The sequence below is a fragment of the Linepithema humile genome, chromosome 8 (genome assembly GCF_040581485.1).
Source record: "Linepithema humile isolate Giens D197 chromosome 8, Lhum_UNIL_v1.0, whole genome shotgun sequence".
NCBI lineage: Eukaryota > Metazoa > Arthropoda > Insecta > Hymenoptera > Formicidae > Linepithema > Linepithema humile.
In genome coordinates this window covers 4946407-4965649 of record NC_090135.1, presented here as the reverse complement: position 1 = coordinate 4965649, position 19243 = coordinate 4946407, and the positions used below count along the sequence as shown (strand labels likewise).

Genomic DNA, 19243 nt, shown 5'->3' with positions numbered 1-19243 from the left:
ATCTTCGGCTGTTATCGCGTTGACTGTTATTACATTGCGGCTCAGAAAATCTACATGCAGCATTTTATCAGAAGGTCGATGCACCATTTCGAATTTATAATTTTGTAAAGCCAATGTCCAACGCGCGATTCGAGGATTGATATTCACCTTCCGCATGGCTAAAGCCAACGAATTACAGTCGGTTATGACCTTAAAAGTGATTCCTTGCAAATATACATGAAAGCGTTCGATTGCTTTTACCATTGCCAAGGTCTCCAGCTCAAAGCTATGATAATTCCTCTCGGCGTCACTGGTTGCTTTACTGAAATACGCGATTGGTGCCATAGCGCCCGAATTTTGTTTTTGGAGTAAGATCGCTCCGAAACCATGATTGCTTGCATCCGTATGGAGCTCGGTTTCAGCCGTTGGATTATAGATGCACAAGACCGACGAAGAGGTCAATTCTTTCTTTAATAAATCGAATGATTTCATGCACTCCTGGCTAAAGTCGAAATTAACATCTTTTTTTGTTAAAAATTGTAATGGTCTGGCTTTTACAGCGTAATCCTGTATAAACTTTCGAAAATAACCAGTCAGTCCGAGAAAACCTTGTATTTGTCTTATATTTTTTGGATAAGCATAATCGGATATAGCTTGAATATGTCTTTTGTTTATCGTAATACCTTTGGCAGACACTAGATATCCGAGATATTCAATTTCCCTCTTTAGAAATAGGCATTTAGCCAAATTTAATTCTAAATTGTATTTTCGTAGTGTTATTAGTACTTCTTTCAATATTGTTAAATTTTCAATGATAGACGACGTCGCGATTAAAATGTCATCCATATATAAGAGTATCTTGTTACTACGTACCATTGGTTCAAAAACATATAATATTCTTTTCTGAAATTCTGCAGGGGCCTCAGAATATCCAAATGGCATTTTGGTATATTCATACTGTCCATGAGGTGTTGCAAACGAAAAATATTTTGTATCCTCAGGATGTATTTTTATTTGGTGGAACCCATCTCGCAAATCTAACTTAGTATATATTTCTTTACCGTACAGCTGATCTATTTGATCTTCAATAATTGGAAAGGGATATTTTTGAGGAAATACCCTTTGATTAAGCGGTCTTAAATCTATGCACATACGCTTCCTTCCGTCTCTTTTATTTACTAATACAACTCGAGAACAGTAAGGTGAGATACTTGGTTTTATAATTTCTCGCTTTAATAAATCCTCCGTAATATCGAAAAGCTCCTTTTTTTCTACGAACGACATTCGTCTTGGCGCGTAACGAAATAAGGATGAATCTTTTAAATGTACTCTTATATTATAATTATCAGTAACAGGCTCGACTTTTATTTTTTCAACTTCGTGAAAGACATTCAAGAGAGAATTTTTAATCCGAAAGTCTAAGTTATTATCCAAATTTTCCATTATAATATCATCCTGTGTTTTTTCATTTATCAATTTAATCGAAAATATAGTATTATCTAATTCATGGGTGTCATTTAAACATTCAAAATCAAACCGACCGTTGCAGAAAGTTAATTTCAATCTAGCTTTCGTAAAAAATTCTCGACCTAGCAACATATCAAAAGCAATAGTATTATCATCTACTACATAAAAAATAATATCAAACCATTGATTCTTTAATTTCTCAAGACAGATCTGATCGCATATCTTACCGTAAACTTTAATGACTGAATTATTAATGCCTTTCAAATTTAAATTTCTCCCAACTTGAAGCAATTTGTTATCAATAAAATATTTGGTGTAAATTGATTTTCGAATTAGATTTACAGGGCTACCCGTATCTACCAGTGCACCGAAAAATTTATTTTTGTTACCTAGACTGCAGACCGATATATAGGGTGTCTCGTGTTCGATCACGCATACGCTGTGTGCGGCAATTCCCGATGAACTAGGCGCTTCTGCTTCCTCCTCGGTCTCCTCCGATGTATCTTGTAAGTAGTATAGCAACACGGGTTCTAACTCAGGCATCTGAGGGGGTGCGCGGGTGAAGGGGGGGAGAGGTTGAGGGGAGGGGGGTAATGACGTCATCGTTTTGGAGGGGAGGGGGTAATGACGTCATCGTTTTGGAGGGGACGGGGTAATGACGTCATCGTTTTGGAGGGGAGGGGGTAATGACGTCATCGTTTTGGAGGGGAGGGGATAATGACGTCATCGTTTTGGAGGAGAGGGGGTAAATTTGGAGTGGAGGGGGAGACGAGGGAGGTGCGGGGGAAAGGGGAAGGTATTGGATTACAGGGGGAAGAGGTTGAGGGGAGGGGGTAATTACGGAGTGGAGGGGGTGACGAGGGAGGTGAGGGGGAGGTGTGGGGAAGGTATCGGATTACATAAATTCCTGGAAAAGATAAGATAAGGATTGTTTATATAAGGATTCCTGGAAGAGATAAGATAAGGATTGTTTATATAAACATGAGTCATATAGAGATAAGGATTGTTTATACAAAGGGTATCGGATTACACTGCGTCAGCACTTTTGGAGTGGAGGGGGTGACGAGGGAGGTGAGGGGGAGGTGCGGGGAAGGTATCGGATTACATAAATTCCTGGAAAAGATAAGGATTGTTTATATAAGCATGAGTCATAGAGAGATAAGGATTGTTTATACAAAAATGATTTATAGTTCCGAGAATTGTTTATATCCTTTGCAGGTTCGTGCAGGTTTTAGCGTGACATCATCGCTATTTTTAGATCATAGGCCCTTAGGCAGCCACTTTAGGCGCCATGTTGCCAGATTTCAATTTGCGTGACATCATCGATATTTTTAATTAGTGTCGTGTGCGACGAGCGGGTATAAAAAGCTCGCGGAAAAAAAATAGGAACCATCAGTTATCCGAAACCATTTGGACAATCACTACATCGCTGCAACGCTTCATCTGAATTATAGCAACGATGTTTTCTACCGTACAACAGACAACTATGAGTAATCCGGCTGACAAACAGCAAGGTGTGGATGCGAAGAAGCGGAAATTCTCACCCAACGTGTAAGTTGACTCTATTACTATTTACACTTTTAAACTTACTGCTATTGTTACATTTCAAACTTATACAAGCTTTTATCCACAGAAATAAAAGTAATTCGACAAGTATCGATGGAAGCATGATCACGCCTCCCAGAATTTTAGCTAGAAGATACCCGTTGACAAAAACCGGTTATAAATATCTGGATATTGGAATCAATGTTTCTACGCCGAGCCACATAGAAATCGCTCTCGGTGACAACCATGGCAAAGAGATACATTTTACATACAACATGTGGAAGATCGTCCTGGACCAACGACACGCCATCCACCATTTCTTTAACAATGATGCGAACGAAGCACCGTCTCAAACCATCGAACATGTCACGCTACGGTTTGGAAAGATAAACAATCTAAAAGTACTGCGTCTGGAAACATCAACAGTGTGTTTAGTAATGTCACACAACACCGTATGTAACATAATCGCTCTCGAGTATTGTGTGGATCATATCGCTCAATCGTTGAACAACGTCACTGGTATGGTCGACACCAAGTTCGCACACTTTCGAAAAATCGCGAGCGGTGCGAAGGACCCCATCGCGGTGATACGTGAGAGCGAATCGTTCGATAAGAATGATATAATCGATTGTGAGCTGTTAGCTCAGGTCTTTGGATCGCAATAATTCTAGCATATCACATGCTTTATTGTTAAAATATTTTCACTATCATAATGTATTTATTAGATGTATCTGTTTAATAAATATTATTTAACATTAAATTAATTTTTATTATACCATCTTTCCTGTACCACATCATATTCACTGACCTATCCTACTGCGAGATAAGCGCGCGCGTCATGTTACACTACATGATAGAAGGAAACGAGCGAACCGGTGACTATCATTTTTCCCTTTTAATTGTAACAAATAATTATAAAGTTAATAATTAAATATAATATAATTAAATATAATATTATTAAATATAACATTTATTAAAAATTAATTTCAAGTAGTATATAATATTATAATATTATAATATTATAATATAGTATAACACAAGGATGGGATAAGACAAAAAAATATAACATTTATTAAAAAAAATTAATTTCAAGTAGTATATAATATTATAATATAGTATAACACAAGGATATGAGGAGGCAAAAAAAATACAATAATATATTTATAAAAAATTAATTTCAAGTAGTATATAATATTATAATATAGTATAACACAAGGATAGGAGGAGGCAAAAAAAAATACAATAATATATTTATAAAAAATATAATATTTATTTAAAAAGTGTGTACTATACATATGTGTGTGTGTGTGTGTGTGTGTGTGTGTGTGTGTGTGTGTGTGTGTGTGTGTGTGTGTGTGAAATAAAATAAAAACTATAATAATAAAAAAAACTATAATAATATAATAAAAAATATAAAAATATAATAAAAAAATCGTGGGACCATCATCTGAAACAGAAAAATTCTATTAATAATCTGAAAATATTAAGTGTGATACTTATCGAATGTAATACTTACGGTTGTACATCATCGTCAGCAAAATGCGCCTCTCTCACCGCTCTCAATACGTCAGCGGTGCGCGCCACATCGCTTTCCATTTGATGGAATTGTGTTGTCAAAATATCAAATGAGCGGTACACCGTTAGCAAGTGTACCCGTATATCCTGCCTGTAAGCAAAATAAAAACAAAATAATATAGGATGAAGATTAAATCTGTCATACGTAATATTAAATAGCAATACTTACAGCGATGTTAGTATCACTCCGTTTTCACGCCCATGCACATCATATTCAATTCGAAAATTGTGCAGCACGTGTTGTTGCTGCACATTTCTCGTCGCCTCTTCAAAATGATGCACCGCACCGTGCAGGACGGCGATCCGATCCGTCACAGCCCTCATCAACTGCTCGATCTCTTGTAGTTCAATTGTATATAATTGTGCCATTTTTTTTTTTAAATCACAAACTGTTACTCACAAACTCGTGAACTGTAGGAGACTTGTGACGGTCCCAACCTCCGAAGCATTTTTATAGTACGTCCCTTAGATGTGGTGCAAATCTATGTGACCGCTCTACGGGGGGTTATCTTTTCAAACATACTCCAAATTTATAATTTTGAAACATAATTCTTCTCCCGAGTAACCGAATATCAGTCGATAGATTTAGTATAAACTACCGCGGCATAAACAAATCTCATAAGAGATATCATAGCGACTCCATATAATGAGTTTGACAACCATGAAATTCTTCTCTCACGAGGATGTATTACTATTATTTACAAACTACTGCTGCAAAAACAAAAGATACGTACGACACACGTGAATACTTATCTTACAAGGATGTATTACAATCATAGATGTGGTGCAAATCTATGTGACCGCTCTACGGGGGGGTTATCTTTTCAAACATACTCCAAATTTATAATTTTGAAACATAATTCTTCTCCCGAGTAACCGAATATCAATCGATAGATTTAGTATAAACTACCGCGGCATAAACAAATCTCATAAGAGATATCATAGCGACTCCATATAATGAGTTTGACACCCATGAAATTCTTCTCTCACGAGGATGTATTACTATTATTTACAAACTACTGCTGCAAAAACAAAAGATACGTACGACACACGTGAATACTTATCTTACAAGGATGTATTACAATCATGATAAGTTAAATTAATGTATGATAAATGTTAAAAATTGTTTCAACTGCGCCTCTAACGCCTTTCACGATTACGAGGGGGAACGGGGGGAGGCGCTTGAGTCGTCCTCGGACGAGGCTCGACCACAGCTATCGGCTTGTGGTACACTCCGCAATCCTTACACTTCTCGTATTCGGAATTTTTTCTATTCTGATCACGCTCCATTTTCTATACTTTTTTTCTCCACCGCGTGCACACTTTGAACTGATAAATTACTCTCTTCCGCACACCTTATATACAGCTCGACGCAAAAACGTCAATTTCGCTGTAGTAATAAACGTTAAAAGACGTACAATAGATGTTCGATAGACGTACGAGAGACGTTCAAAGACATTCAAAGACGTACAATAGACGTTCGATAGACGTACGAGAGGCGTACGAGAGACGTTCAAAGACGTACAATAGATGTACGATAGACGTTCGATAGACGTACGATAGACGTTCAAAGATGTTCAATAGATGTACGATAGACGTTCGATAGACGTACGATAGACGTTCAAAGATGTACGAGAGGCGTTCGATATACGTTCAATAGATGTTAAAAATAGTTCGATAGGTGTTCGATAGACGTTCAATATACGTTCAATAAATGTCTGAAAGATGTACGATATAAGCGATAGGTCATATTACATGGTGGATTATGTAACGGGTAAAAGGTTGAATAAAAGTCATGCGAGTGTGATATACATCATTTTATTAGAATAAATCATAGTTGTTTTACACGTTTGTTACGCTCAAACCACCACCACTTGTACAATTTGCAAACATTCCGCATAGCGCAATGTCTCGTGTGATACGCGCAGCGCAAGGTTCCGATTACATCCAAGTTCGTCAGGCGTGCGATATCTTCGTAATCCGCATCGATCGTTTCGATCTCTACATCATCTTCCAAAATCTCGCACAGCCAATTTTTCTTCTCGAGTCCTTTCACGTATATCAGAGGCGGTTCCGTACCAATGGCATTGTTGATAAGACTTTTCATCTGACTGTACGAGACGTGTCCATCTTCCCATCGGAAGCCGTGGTGGTGTATCCGTAACCAACACGCCAGCGATTTTTCCGATTTCGTCAACAGATACCACGGTACGTGTTCACGAAATACGTAATGAGATAGCGTTTCGCCATCGCGAAGTACCGCTACCTCTTTCACGATAAAAATGTTGTTGAACGCGTAACCTTGCAAGTCGACGAAAATTGGTACGTTCGACATCGTCGTCGACCGTCGGAAAACTGACATTCCCATTCGCACACGTCTAATTTATAACTTTTCACACGAGTCTGCGCACAATGTTGTTCAGCGGATTATATTCAACCATTCGATCGTGTATAATGAGACAATAGGCGGTGGTGTTGGCCGGTATATTTTCCTTACAATCAAATTCTATTCGCACGTCAACGGGGGCGCTCTTGACAGAGTCGTTTTGTCGCGAACAATCTATGACTACGAACGGACCGGCTTTCGAGAATTCATCGATGTCCAAATACGTATCGTCCTGTCCGTAATAGGCTTTGCGGAAACGCGCATACATGTTGTACAGTATAGCGTATCGACTCTTGTCGAAATCCAAATTCATGTCGTCGTACGGATAAAAATCTGAATTCAGATGCAGTCTCACATTGGTGAGTTTACAAGCGTCAAATTGCGTAACGTTTTCAGACAGTACGTTTTTTCGACCGGTTTGGAGAGCAAAGATTACGTATCGCGGTTTTTCCAATTGCGTCGCAGCTTTGACCGCCCAGGAATGCTTGGTCGTGTTTTGCAGCAGAGGAAACTCGTACAGATCCCACGAACGGAAGCACACGCTCAGATATCGTCCGCTTTCCAAAGTTCGAAGAAGAGACAGCTTGTTAACTTCGCTCAGAGATACGTGAGGCATTCGCCACTGTATCTTGAGTAGCTCGATCGTCGGATTCGTACCGACTCGTCCAACGAGAGAATTATTATCGTTGCGCGATCGCATCAATACAAGTTCGTGACGAGCGTTGATTACAATCCGTTTGTAGTCCTCGCAGAATCCTAAAAGAGTATTGAGCGGAACGCAAAAATTAAAGTTTCCATCGAGCAACGGATTTCCATCCGGATTCCACGATGCGTATTTCAGCGTCTTGCTCTTCTCCATCGTCAGCGATACATAGTTTTTGATCGTGCTCGTTATTCCAACGTTTCTGTTACGATCGATTTCAACTCCGTCGAGCTCGTATCGCATTTCATCAAACATGAACGCGACACAATTATTACCCATTATACACACGTTATCTCTATTCTCACCGGTAGGATTCATAACGAGTTTTCCTTCAACGTAGAGAAAACTCTCACACGGTAACGTGTACAAATCCTGTTGCTGTATCGGTATTCGTATCTCGTCGCTGTGTCCCAACGTCGTGTTAGCGTACGGATTGTACGTGTGCATCTCATATTTCACGATACGCTCGTCGAAGACGGGCTCGTCAGCGATGTCGAGTATATCCATCTCTTTAAGCGTTTCTCACAACGAATCCCAACGATTTTAAAAAGTTTACGTTCGTCGTACTGAGCCTCTTGAATGGCGATGTTTTCCCAATTTTCGTTGTTCTCTCAATCACTCGCTGTTCGTTCAACACGAGCATTTCCTCGCACCACGTCGCCGCAAGTGCAGTCTGATGGTAATCTCCTCTCCGCGAAAATCGATCAATCGTCCGTCTTGATCCACCACACGCAAGGTGATATCGGTAACGCTCCTCGCGATGACCGGAAGGTAAATGATTTGCGCCGGTGTTTCCGAGACTTTATATCCCGGAGGCACGTTCGGTGAAAATTCGTGTATCGTGTGCACCGACCTGTCGTTGGCGTACGCACCCGTGGTTATGCTGCATTCCACTCGAATAATGTTTACGTTGACGATGTTTACCGAGGAATCTGATTCGTGCAACTTTCTCGGTTCCAGTATACGACCCGTCGAAAATCCAAACAGCGGTCCGATGGTATTCGGTTTGGCGAAATTTATTCGAAAAGCGCACATGATTTCACTCTTCATGGTATTAACGTTGGGACGAAGTGACAATGGATAATCTTGCTCTTCACTTTTTCCTCGTTTTTGCAGTATCGCGCGTTTCAGATAAGAAGCAATGGCGTCCAATTCGTACGATCCTTCGGGAATTGTAATTTCTTCGTCATTGTCGTCGAAATAAAATTTATTGTTCGCTACCGTCACGTTCGGAATCGTGTTGTAGGTCTCCATCGTGGTTAGGCCGAGCTCGTAGTCCCCATCGCTCAAGTCTATCGGTGGAAAATAATCCACCGTGAGAACGCTGCTTTTACCGCTTAGAGTGAGCGTCAGCGACATTGCCGAGATTCCATCGACGACTGATGTCGATCGATGGCTGATCGATTTTTATATCTATTTTCTGGAGGAACAGGAGACACAATTGTCCACAGATCGTTTGATCGTACGTCTGGTAGACCGTGCGATTGTACGTTATCGTTGTATCGGTGTCTCCGAGGTAGCGTGTAAGCTCCTTCGGCGGTTGCAAATTGCCAAAGCTGTCAAAGTATACGGCGCGATCGCCTCTCTTGGCGTACGCCACCCAATGCGTGCCCGGCCCGTCGACATCGTCCAAATTCACGATACCGCTCTCGTTTTTATGTATCTTGTCGGGTAAAGCGTTACGCATGTAGACACCTCGGAAATACGGTATTCGCATACGCTTCGCTATTTGTAACAACTGTAGATTGGTGGTGGCACCCGTGGGCATCTCTATCGTTTTTTCGACGTTTTTTTTTTTCTCTTCAATCCTTTGCCCCGCTTGTACGGAGCGAGATAAATCCCCCGTCCTTCCATAGCTTTATTGTGACGTTTCGTCTCTTCGAGTTGTCGTCGCGCGGCCTTAGAGTCGTTCACCGCCTTTGCAACACCCGCCGCTCCACCGGCAAGCGAACCGATGACTCCCAAGAGCGGTAACAACGGTAACATACCACCGCGTTTCGCCGTCGGAAGCGTTCTCCTCTTGGTCTTCTTCTTCTTCTTTCCCTTTGTCATACCCATCCCCAATTTCGTCTTTGCTTTCATAGCAGCCCATACGGCGGTAGCAGCAGCCCTCTCACCGAGAGTCGCGTCCGCAGCGGTGATCCGCACCCGCGCTTTATCGGCGAGAACGCGATCGGCTGCGTGGCGGTCCGCTGATTCGCGGTTTTGCGAGTACGCGATGTCGTGATCGCGACACGCCGCGTCCAACGGATTGATACCTCGATCCCCTCGCGCGAGTCGTTTCCGCAGACGAGTCCCCGGCCCGCAAAATTGGTAGCCGGGTATATGCAGCTCCAACGGTAGTCGATTTATCACACTGTTCAGTAAACCGGCACCCTTGTATCGTTTCATAGAGCGCGAATTCTAACGTATCGCGTGTAAATCATATTTCCAACTGAGGTGTGTTTCGACAGCGCTCACCTATAAATAGGAGGCGCGTATCGATCATTAACCAGTAGAATATCAAAGTTTGTCGGACGACAAAGTACAATGAATAACCGGGATAATAAGAAGGAACGGAAGGAGGTGATTGTCGCAAACGTGTATCGCTAATCGTGTGTTTGAAACAATATTTTTTTTTTTTTTTCAGGATAATGTCCGAATCATGTATGGAAATAGAGATATTTTAGATCTAGCGACGAATATCCGAGCACCGCTCTTTCCGACATCCGATGCTGCGCACTCGTCGCGTAATAACAAGGATGAGAAAGAGTCTGGTAAAAAATGAAATTTGTACAACAACCGTACACGATCCGTGTGAAAAACATGGATGATAAGAGTGGGCAAGGGGTTTGTGAGAAGGCGTGCAGACACGGTAAAATGCTGCCAAACACGATACGCGGTATCATTTGCGGTCCCTCGAATTGCGGTAAAACCAATGTAATGATTAGTCTGCTGGAAAGTCCGAACGGTGTACGTTTCGAAAACGTGTACGTGTACTCGAAATCGTTGAATCAACCAAAGTATCGGTATCTCGAAAGATTGCTCGGATCGATCGATGAAATCGGCTACTTTACGTTCTCGGACAACAACACAATTGTACCGCACAGCGAGGCGTTACCGAATTCCGTATTCGTCTTCGACGATATAGCGTGCGACAAGCAGAATGCGATACGCGAGTACTTTGCTATGGGTCGACATTCGAAGGTCGATTGTTTCTATCTGTGCCAAACGTATGCGAAAATACCTAAACATCTCGTGCGCGACAACGCGAATTTACTCGTAATATTCAAGCAGGATGGAACAAACCTTAAGCACGTCTACAACGATCATGTGAATACGGACATGACGTACGAAGATTTCGGTACATTGTGTCACGCATGTTGGCAGCACAAGTACGGATTTTTAGTGATAGACAAGGATAGTGCGATTAACGATGGACGTTACAGACGTGGTTTTAACGAGTTTGCGGTACCGCGGAATGGTTAGTTGTTCTCGAAACGTTGACGATGACGCTTGACACGAAAGATATCGACGAGAGGGAGAAGATCGCGAAGGAAATCGCTCGTACGAGCGAGTCGATTCGCAAGAAGCATCGGACGTTGAAGACGGGTAGAGTGGAGCAAGAGGTGCAATTGGAAAAACGGTTGAAACCGATCGTAGAACCGTTGAAACGAATCGTCGAGAACATCAAGGGTGACGATGATTCGGTTGACGATCTCGAGATTAAAAACGAACCGGACATCAAACGAAAGCGGTCGAGCTCTGAGAAGAAGAAGAAAATCAAGCGTACCTCGTTGACGACACCGATACAGACCCCATTGACGCCACCGGTACAAGCCTCGACTCCGTTCCAGCCGCAAAAATTGGTGTTTGAAGCGCCGACATATTTACCGATCGAAAACGTGTTCGAAACCACGGACCCGTCTTTCGCGACATCCGTGAGACAGACGATGCAAACGTCCGATGGTCGGGAAGCTCTGTACGGTCAAATGGGTCCGCTGGGCCAAGAGTACATCGGTGAGCTCTTGAGCGGTGACAAGAAGAGAGGGATCGACAACGTGTACGGTGTATACTTCAACGATGCGGGAACGTTTCTCGGAGACAAGGCCTTCGACATTGATAGAGACGACAATGTGATCGTGGACGGTGTGAAATACGCTGGCACACCCGGCCTGTTTGAATTAATATTCAAAAGACTTCCCGACGATACGCTGTGTACGGAGGCTGACAAACAAAAGTACAAGAGCATACTACTCGCTACTAACGCTCACAGACGCGGTCATAACGCGCATTTACCTGTTTTGGGAAACAAAGGATACAAATACAAACATATCATCACACCTCTGATATCTAAGAAAGGTGGAGGTGTTGCACATCTCAACAAGAGAGGTGCGGGTCGCACGTTACCCAAGTGTAACGTACCACAGACCATGACTGTGACCGACAACGCGGTCGATTACGTGCACTGGGATGATCCGAACGAATTGGTGGATCGCCTTCGATTGCTGGACGCCTCCCGTCAGGCGGGAAACAACGCGCACGACAACGAATTTCTCTCGATTATCGAGGAACTGCGCGAAGCTGGTCTGATTATAAATTGATCACAGCTTTTCAACTATCGCCAGTATTGCTCGTGTGATGCTACAGGAATGTCTATCAACAAATTCGGACTACAGTTAGGAGGAGGAAGCGCCAGGGTGACGAGACAGAGCGGCGAAGTCTCGAAGAATTACGTGCGCGAGAATTGTCTCTGCAAGGATGGTGAGGTTTTCAACGCCAAGTCACGCGTGATCAGACATCTCGCCGACCCTGAAGCGGACACCGACGCCGTCAACAAGCTGCATCTGGATCATCACTTCAAGCTTATGAGCGATCGTGAGAATCGAAATCGTATGCTCTGTGAAAATTTTAAGCGAGAAGTACTTTCGAGACTCGAAGATTCGGAAAATACCGAGCGGACCTGGAAGAGAGACCACGACGATTACATCGAGACCAGATACGTGGCGTTGGAACGACAGATTCACGATCTGAGAGGTCTCCTCGACGAGAGTGTGGCGCTACTCGATGGAAGAGCACAACTTTTGCATCAATATCGGTAGGATAGATTCTTTCAAAAACACCGAAAATTCCTCCTCGGAGTCTTCGAGTACACTGTCGTAACAAGCTGCAAAAATTTCATCGAATACTACGATGATGCGATGAAGAAGAAGAAGCAAAACGAATCACAATGAGCAAGAAGGAAGCGGTGAGTCTGGAGAGGAGATCGCTCGTGGACGAGCTCCACGCACCGGCGAGAAGAAACTTTACGCGTCGGCCAGTCGTCGTGAAAGGATACGACGATTTGTGGCAAGCTGACATTGTCGAGATGAGACCGTACTCGCGATCCAATGGCGGCTGCAACTACATTCTAACCGTTATCGATGTGCTGAGCAAGTACGCGTGGGCCGTGCCCTTAAAGACCAAAGGTGGAATTGAAACGTCCAAAGCATTTTCCGCGATATTTAGGGAGAGAATTCCGAAAAACTTGCAGACCGATCGTGGAAAAGAATTTTACAACAGAGATTTCCAAAATCTTGTCAAGAAACACGGCATCAATCATTATTCGACATACTCGGTCATGAAGGCTTCGGTGGTGGAACGATTCAATCGCACGTTGAAGAACGAAATGTGGAAGTTTTTTACGCTTGCGGGATCGTACAAGTGGATCGACGATTTACCGCGATTGGTCTCGGAATACAACGGTTGTAAACATCGTACGATCGGTATGCGCCCGATCGATGTCACTCCCGAGATCGCAAAGGGGCTCTTGAGCACCGTGTACGGTAATATAAAAATTGCCGCGCCGGCGAAATTCAGGGTGGGTGATCCGGTGCGCGTGAGCAAATTCAAAACTGTATTCGAGAAAGGATACACGCCGAATTGGTCGACGGAGGTGTTTAAGATCGCCACGGTGCAACGTACCAATCCTGTGACGTATTTGATTAAAGATTATCGCGAAGATCCGGTCGCGGGAGGCTTTTACGAGCACGAATTGCTCAAGACCGCACAACCCGACGTTTATCTCGTGGAGAAGGTGTTGCGCCGAAAGGACGACAAGGTGTTTGTAAAGTGGTTGGGATTCGACAATTCGCACAACTCTTGGATAAATAAAGACGATGTGTTGTAATAAACTATGTATATTTTACATTGCATTATAATAAACTATTATACATATATATACAATGATGTTCTTTATTACTACACATGTTACAATATATACATTTAAAACTAATAAAGACAATAATACATAAAATATTAAACTATATAAATTACTAAGCATTATTTACAATTGTATCTTGTAATGTCCCCATGGTAGAGTATCGGTGGATTCGGATACGACGTGTCGCTTATCATCGTACGGACTGAGCGCGAGCTTCGACTCCGACACGGTGTACACCTCGTGCATCTTTGAGCGGATGCACGATTGACGCCGTGTTAGCTCGATTTCGTCGTTGAGACACCGAGTGTAATCGTCGAACATTATAGTTCTGGCGACTACATTTTTCTTTACGCCTTTAACTTTTTTGACATCTTTTTGTCCGGTGACTCTCAACGCGTACATCTTCGCCCTCAGTCCGACAAATTCCGTCATGATCGCGCCGTTGTTCTCGTCTTTCATCAGACCGGGTACTTTCTTGTTGGCGCGCGGTATACCGTAAACGTTGTTCTCGGAGTAGTCGCTCGTGTCAAATTTTGAAATATCGCGTTTCATATCCCGATACGCGTCCTCGCATTGTAGAAAGTATATCAGACTGTCGGTATCGGTATACATAATTTTGCAATTGTCGCGGTAGAGAGGCGCCATGTACTCGTAGTGAAACTCGTACAAGCAGGTCTTGGATATGTCGAGGATACACATACCCACGTAGATCGGCTTGTTGAATTTTACTTCGAGTTTTCGCAACTCTACGGCGACTAGATTCTCCGAGAACACGCTTCGACTGTGGAAATTCGGTTTCGCGATCATAGCCTCCGCTCCGTACCGACCCTCCCACTGTGTAACGAGCCGTACATCCGTATGATTTCGCACATTCTCCATGGTTTTGCCGAAAACCGCGTTGTTCATCAATTTGTATAAATTTTTCTCGAATTCATTACTCGCGAGTGTCCGAAACTGTGTATTCAGTTCTATGTATCCGCGGAGCCATGGAGATTGCGCGAATTGCAGTACGCGGTGAATCTTTGCAATTCGCAGGCCATGTAGCACGCATTGCTGCAGATTACGGTAGTGAATGATATAACGCTGCTTATCGTACAGCGTTGCGAGTAACTTGAGCTCCCGCTTGCCGGGCGGCTTATCGCGCGTCGGGCAGAACGGCAGGTCGGAGTGCGCGTCGTGAAGATTCACCGGATACTCGAGATCGACTTCCAGCACGTAACCGGTAGCCGAATCGGATGCAACGGACATTACGTCAAAGTTTTCGACATTGTCAACCCATCGAAATTTGGCGTAGGGCAGCGGTTGACACATTGCCCACCCGTACAAGTTGTTTACATCAAAGTACATTAAGTACGATGACGGTTTCGATGGATCGTAGGATGGCATGTATTTGTTGTTGGCGGCGGCGTATCGGTTGGAGCATTGGCTGAGACCGCCGCGTATACCGCGCTCGACAAACAGCACCATATCGATGTCTGTGAGCAACTCGAACTTGATGCCCGTGTACTTCAACATAGCGTCCCACGTGTACCCCGGTAATGTGTAATACTGAGCGGGATCTAAACCGTAACTCTTTATACACGTGTTTCGGAAATTTTCGAAAATATCCGCCAACAAAAGAACATCTGTTTTCAAATACAAATCGCTGTATTGACCTAGATCTTCGATCGAAAAGGTTTGCCAGACGTTTGTCGCGTGCGCGTAATCGCTCTCGGATACCGTTTCTCCGGTGAGCGAGCTGTAAAACGATTCGCGCGATGGTAGGCTTGTGTCCCGGAGCTTGTCGACGCTGTCGACGTACTCGTAGGGAAACACACCTTTCCGAGTAAGCAGATTGAAATGTTTCGCGGATAAATGGCTAAATTCCGATCGTGTAATTTTTAATTCGTCCGTTGTCAGATAAGATGCTAATTTTTCAAGACTTGTACTGAGAAATCTGAATGAATCGATAAATCGTAATTTCACGCAAATTTTGGAATTTTCATCCTCCGTATCTTTAACGTTTTTAGTGAATGAAATGTAACGTTCTTTCGTCAGCGGCAGTAAATCAATGTTGCCTTCGAAAGCTTTGGCAACATCTTTGATGATGAAATGCGCGTCGTAACCGGATAAATTGTGAAATATCACCGGGATAACGTGGGAGTCTTTGTAATTTAAATTGCACGACGAGTGCGCGGGACCTCGATAACGCCCGGTAAGATGACAATGATCGCGCACCCGCGTATCATCCGGTGTAAACGGTTTCTCGCACACGTGACACGTCGCGGTGCTACGGAATTTTTCCGATTCCTCCGGCGTAAGATCCGCCATGGGGACGATGGTGGTGAGGATCGCTTTCACACGGCGCGCCAAATCGTGAAGTTCGTTGACGAACCACGTCACGCAATCCTCACCGCGATACGACTTATACCCGGATAAAGAATTATCGTACGTGCAACTTACATAATATCCTACGCTAAACACATTGTGATGCTGATAGGCGTATGTGGTGCCGTCTTGTCCATCCTTCTTCTCGAGCGTACATTCGAGATCGGCGTATACAACAAACGGGAGCCGCTCCTTCCGGTTGTAATTGCGGAACGTCAGCCACTTGTCGTCCTCGCTGGGGAGAACAACGGCGCAGTCGTTCATCTTGCCGCAGTCGACGCTGTGCGCCGATAATTTCTCAATTGTCCGAAAATAGTGTAAACACCTGTAATAATTTGTATGATTAATAAAGTTTCGAATTATTCTATAAATGTGTTTTTACTTACCGATCGCAAATGTATTTTTTACAATTTTCTTTGCTCAGTTGCGAGCTCACTAGCCGAGACAGATCCTTAATGCACACAAAATGTGCATCGTTGTTTCCGTGCACGTACAACAAATTGACGTGCTTCTCCATCTTGTCGTTGGCGAGGCGCAAAGGGATGATTTTGGAGTTTTGGGTGGTAAAGACGTTGACGGAGATGGTGTTCAGTTTCTCGAATTTTGATATTTGCGGAAGCGTCATGGGGAATTCTATGCCGCACAGGTTGAGCACCGTCGAGTAATGTGGGTATTCTATCGTCCTTTCCGAATTTCTTTTCGTCGGATATAGAGCGGCGACGACTGCCCACGCGAAGCACGCATTATCATTTGATTTCACGTTGACCACCGCCTTTTTCAGCATAATTTTCCGCGGTAACTCGATGTGGCATCCCGCGCGTAGAGGATTCAACTTGTTGACGTTGATTGTTAGGTTCAGGATACGTGACAACGCCCATCCGCTATCACGTTCCTGAAACTCCTCCAGAGATGCCTGTATGACGTCAACCACATGCTTCGTGTACCACTCGTTTAGATCAGATGTTGGATATATCTCTTGATTCTTCGTGGCGATGGTCTTCACGGCAGTCTTGTCGCCCGCGATGAATTCCCCGTTGAACGCGGTGTTAATCTTGACGCTGTTGTGTTCCATCATGACGCCCTGGATCCGCTCAATAACCGTATTTTTTATATTTTTCAAAAATTCACGAGGATCGATGTATTCGTGATTGACAACCGCACCCGTCAGCACACGGTTCCTAAACGCCGTCTCAATCTCCTTCCACGTGTAGCCCTTCTTCTCGTATCCGCCGTATCCAGCACCGATGGGCACAAAACGCTCTTGAATGATCTTCCTCACACCCTCCAGACGCACAATTTGCGCCACCAGAGAGTTCACTACTCCGGTTCGTTGTCTCTTGCGACATTTTTCCCTCAGAGAATCGAGGTACTCATCGCACTCGTAGTCCCATGGGAGAAACTCTCCCAACGTTTTGATATTCACTGCTCGTACGGTGAGATCGCGCTCCATTTTGAACAACTGTGACAATTTATATTTTTTCACGAGCTTTTTATACCCGCTCATCGCACACGACACTAATTAAAAATATCGATGATGTCACGCAAATTGAAATCTGGCAACATGGCGCCTAAAAGTGGCTGCCTAAGGGCCTATGATCTAAAAATAGCGATGATGTCACGCTAAAACCTGCACGAACCTGCAAAGGATATAAACAATTCTCGGAACTATAAATCATTTTTGTATAAACAATCCTTATCTCTCTATGACTCATGCTTATATAAACAATCCTTATCTTATCTTTTCCAGGAATTTATGTAATCCGATACCTTCCCCGCACCTCCCTCGTCACCCCCTCCACTCCAAAAGTGCTGACGCAGTGTAATCCGATACCCTTTGTATAAACAATCCTTATCTCTATATGACTCATGTTTATATAAACAATCCTTATCTTATCTCTTCCAGGAATCCTTATATAAACAATCCTTATCTTATCTTTTCCAGGAATTTATGAAATCCGATACCTTCCCCGCACCTCCCCCTCACCTCCCTCGTCACCCCCTCCACTCCGTAATTACCCCCTCTCCTCCAAAACAATGACGTCATTACCCCCTCCCCTCAACCTCTTCCCCCTGTAATCCGATACCTTCCCCTCTCCCCCGCACCTCCCTCGTCTCCCCCTCCACTCCAAATTTACCCCCTCTCCTCCAAAACGATAACGTCATTACCCCCTCCCCTCCAAAACGATGACGTCATTACCCCCTCCCCTCCAAAACGATGACGTCATTACCCCCTCCCCTCCAAAACGATGACGTCATTACCCCCTCCCCTCCAAAACGATGACGTCATTACCCCCTCCCCTCCAAAACGATGACGTCATTACCCCCTCCCCCTCAACCTCTCCCCCCCTTCACCCGCGCACCCCCTCAGATGCCTGAGTTAGAACCCGTGTTGCTATACTACTCTTGTACAAGATGATTCAATGTAGATCCAGATGCAGTTTTCTTTTTCGGGCAGGCTGAACTAAGATGTCCTTGCTGGCCACAACTAAAGCAAGTACCGTTAGCCAGTCGGCAGTCTTTCAACACATGTCCCACTTTTTTGCAATATGTACACACTTTTTCCTGAAAAGAGGTCGTCGGCTTTGAAGGCAATTTAGAGTCTGTCCCTGGCCTACGAACCATCATATTGTCTTCCGTGATTCTCCGAATATGCTCGATGAATTCAGGTACACTCGTCGCTCTCGCGTCCAATGCAAATCTTCTGAGAAAAGGATCTCTAACTCCATCGGCTAGTAGTTCGATTTTTTCCTTTTCTGAAAGTTTTAAGAATTGCATTAATTTCAGTTTATCCTCAACGTAATTGATAAACTTTTCCGAATGCGATTTCCAAACACGACTGTTGATCCTGGCTAGGGTCATTGTAATTGTTTCCTTTCGTTCAAAATAGGATCGCAATTGATATCTAAATTCTTCCCAGGTAGCAACCGAATCCACCGGTTGGCGGTTGTACCAATCTAAGGCACGGCCACTCAGCTGATTTACCGCCGCTAGCACCAGGACTCCATCATCCGATATTTGGTACATCCTTGAAACACTAACA

The 19243-nt window shown here is 43.7% G+C and overlaps 5 protein-coding genes across 5 annotated transcripts; 2 read left to right on the top strand and 3 right to left on the bottom strand.

Moving 5' to 3' along the window:
• The first annotated feature begins 2268 nt into the window (after nucleotides 1-2268).
• Nucleotides 2269-4345, top strand: LOC137001760 (uncharacterized). Its single transcript, XM_067360895.1, has 2 exons — nucleotides 2269-2997; nucleotides 3080-4345. Exons 1-2 carry the CDS (start codon nucleotides 2906-2908, stop codon nucleotides 3654-3656), a joined length of 669 nt encoding a protein of 222 aa, XP_067216996.1. The 5' UTR covers nucleotides 2269-2905; the 3' UTR covers nucleotides 3657-4345.
• Nucleotides 4346-4349: 4 nt separating this feature from the next.
• On the bottom strand, nucleotides 4350-5372 carry LOC137001761 (uncharacterized). Its single transcript, XM_067360896.1, has 3 exons — nucleotides 4736-5372; nucleotides 4508-4657; nucleotides 4350-4438 (listed from the first exon to the last, which is right to left on the bottom strand). The coding sequence occupies exons 1-3, from the start codon at nucleotides 4933-4935 to the stop codon at nucleotides 4435-4437; spliced, it is 354 nt and encodes a 117-aa protein (XP_067216997.1). The 5' UTR covers nucleotides 4936-5372; the 3' UTR covers nucleotides 4350-4434.
• A 5528-nt stretch (nucleotides 5373-10900) lies between these two features.
• Nucleotides 10901-12848, top strand: LOC137001759 (uncharacterized). Its single transcript, XM_067360894.1, has one exon. It carries the CDS (start codon nucleotides 11144-11146, stop codon nucleotides 12236-12238), a length of 1095 nt encoding a protein of 364 aa, XP_067216995.1. The 5' UTR covers nucleotides 10901-11143; the 3' UTR covers nucleotides 12239-12848.
• Nucleotides 12849-13959: 1111 nt separating this feature from the next.
• On the bottom strand, nucleotides 13960-15688 carry LOC137001758 (uncharacterized). Its single transcript, XM_067360893.1, has one exon. It carries the CDS (start codon nucleotides 15349-15351, stop codon nucleotides 13960-13962), a length of 1392 nt encoding a protein of 463 aa, XP_067216994.1. The 5' UTR covers nucleotides 15352-15688.
• On the bottom strand, nucleotides 15492-17563 carry LOC137001730 (uncharacterized). The gene is made up of 3 exons (XM_067360846.1): nucleotides 16590-17563; nucleotides 15556-16528; nucleotides 15492-15497 (listed from the first exon to the last, which is right to left on the bottom strand). The coding sequence occupies exons 1-3, from the start codon at nucleotides 17276-17278 to the stop codon at nucleotides 15492-15494; spliced, it is 1668 nt and encodes a 555-aa protein (XP_067216947.1). The 5' UTR covers nucleotides 17279-17563.
• Between the last annotated feature and the right edge of the window lie 1680 nt (nucleotides 17564-19243).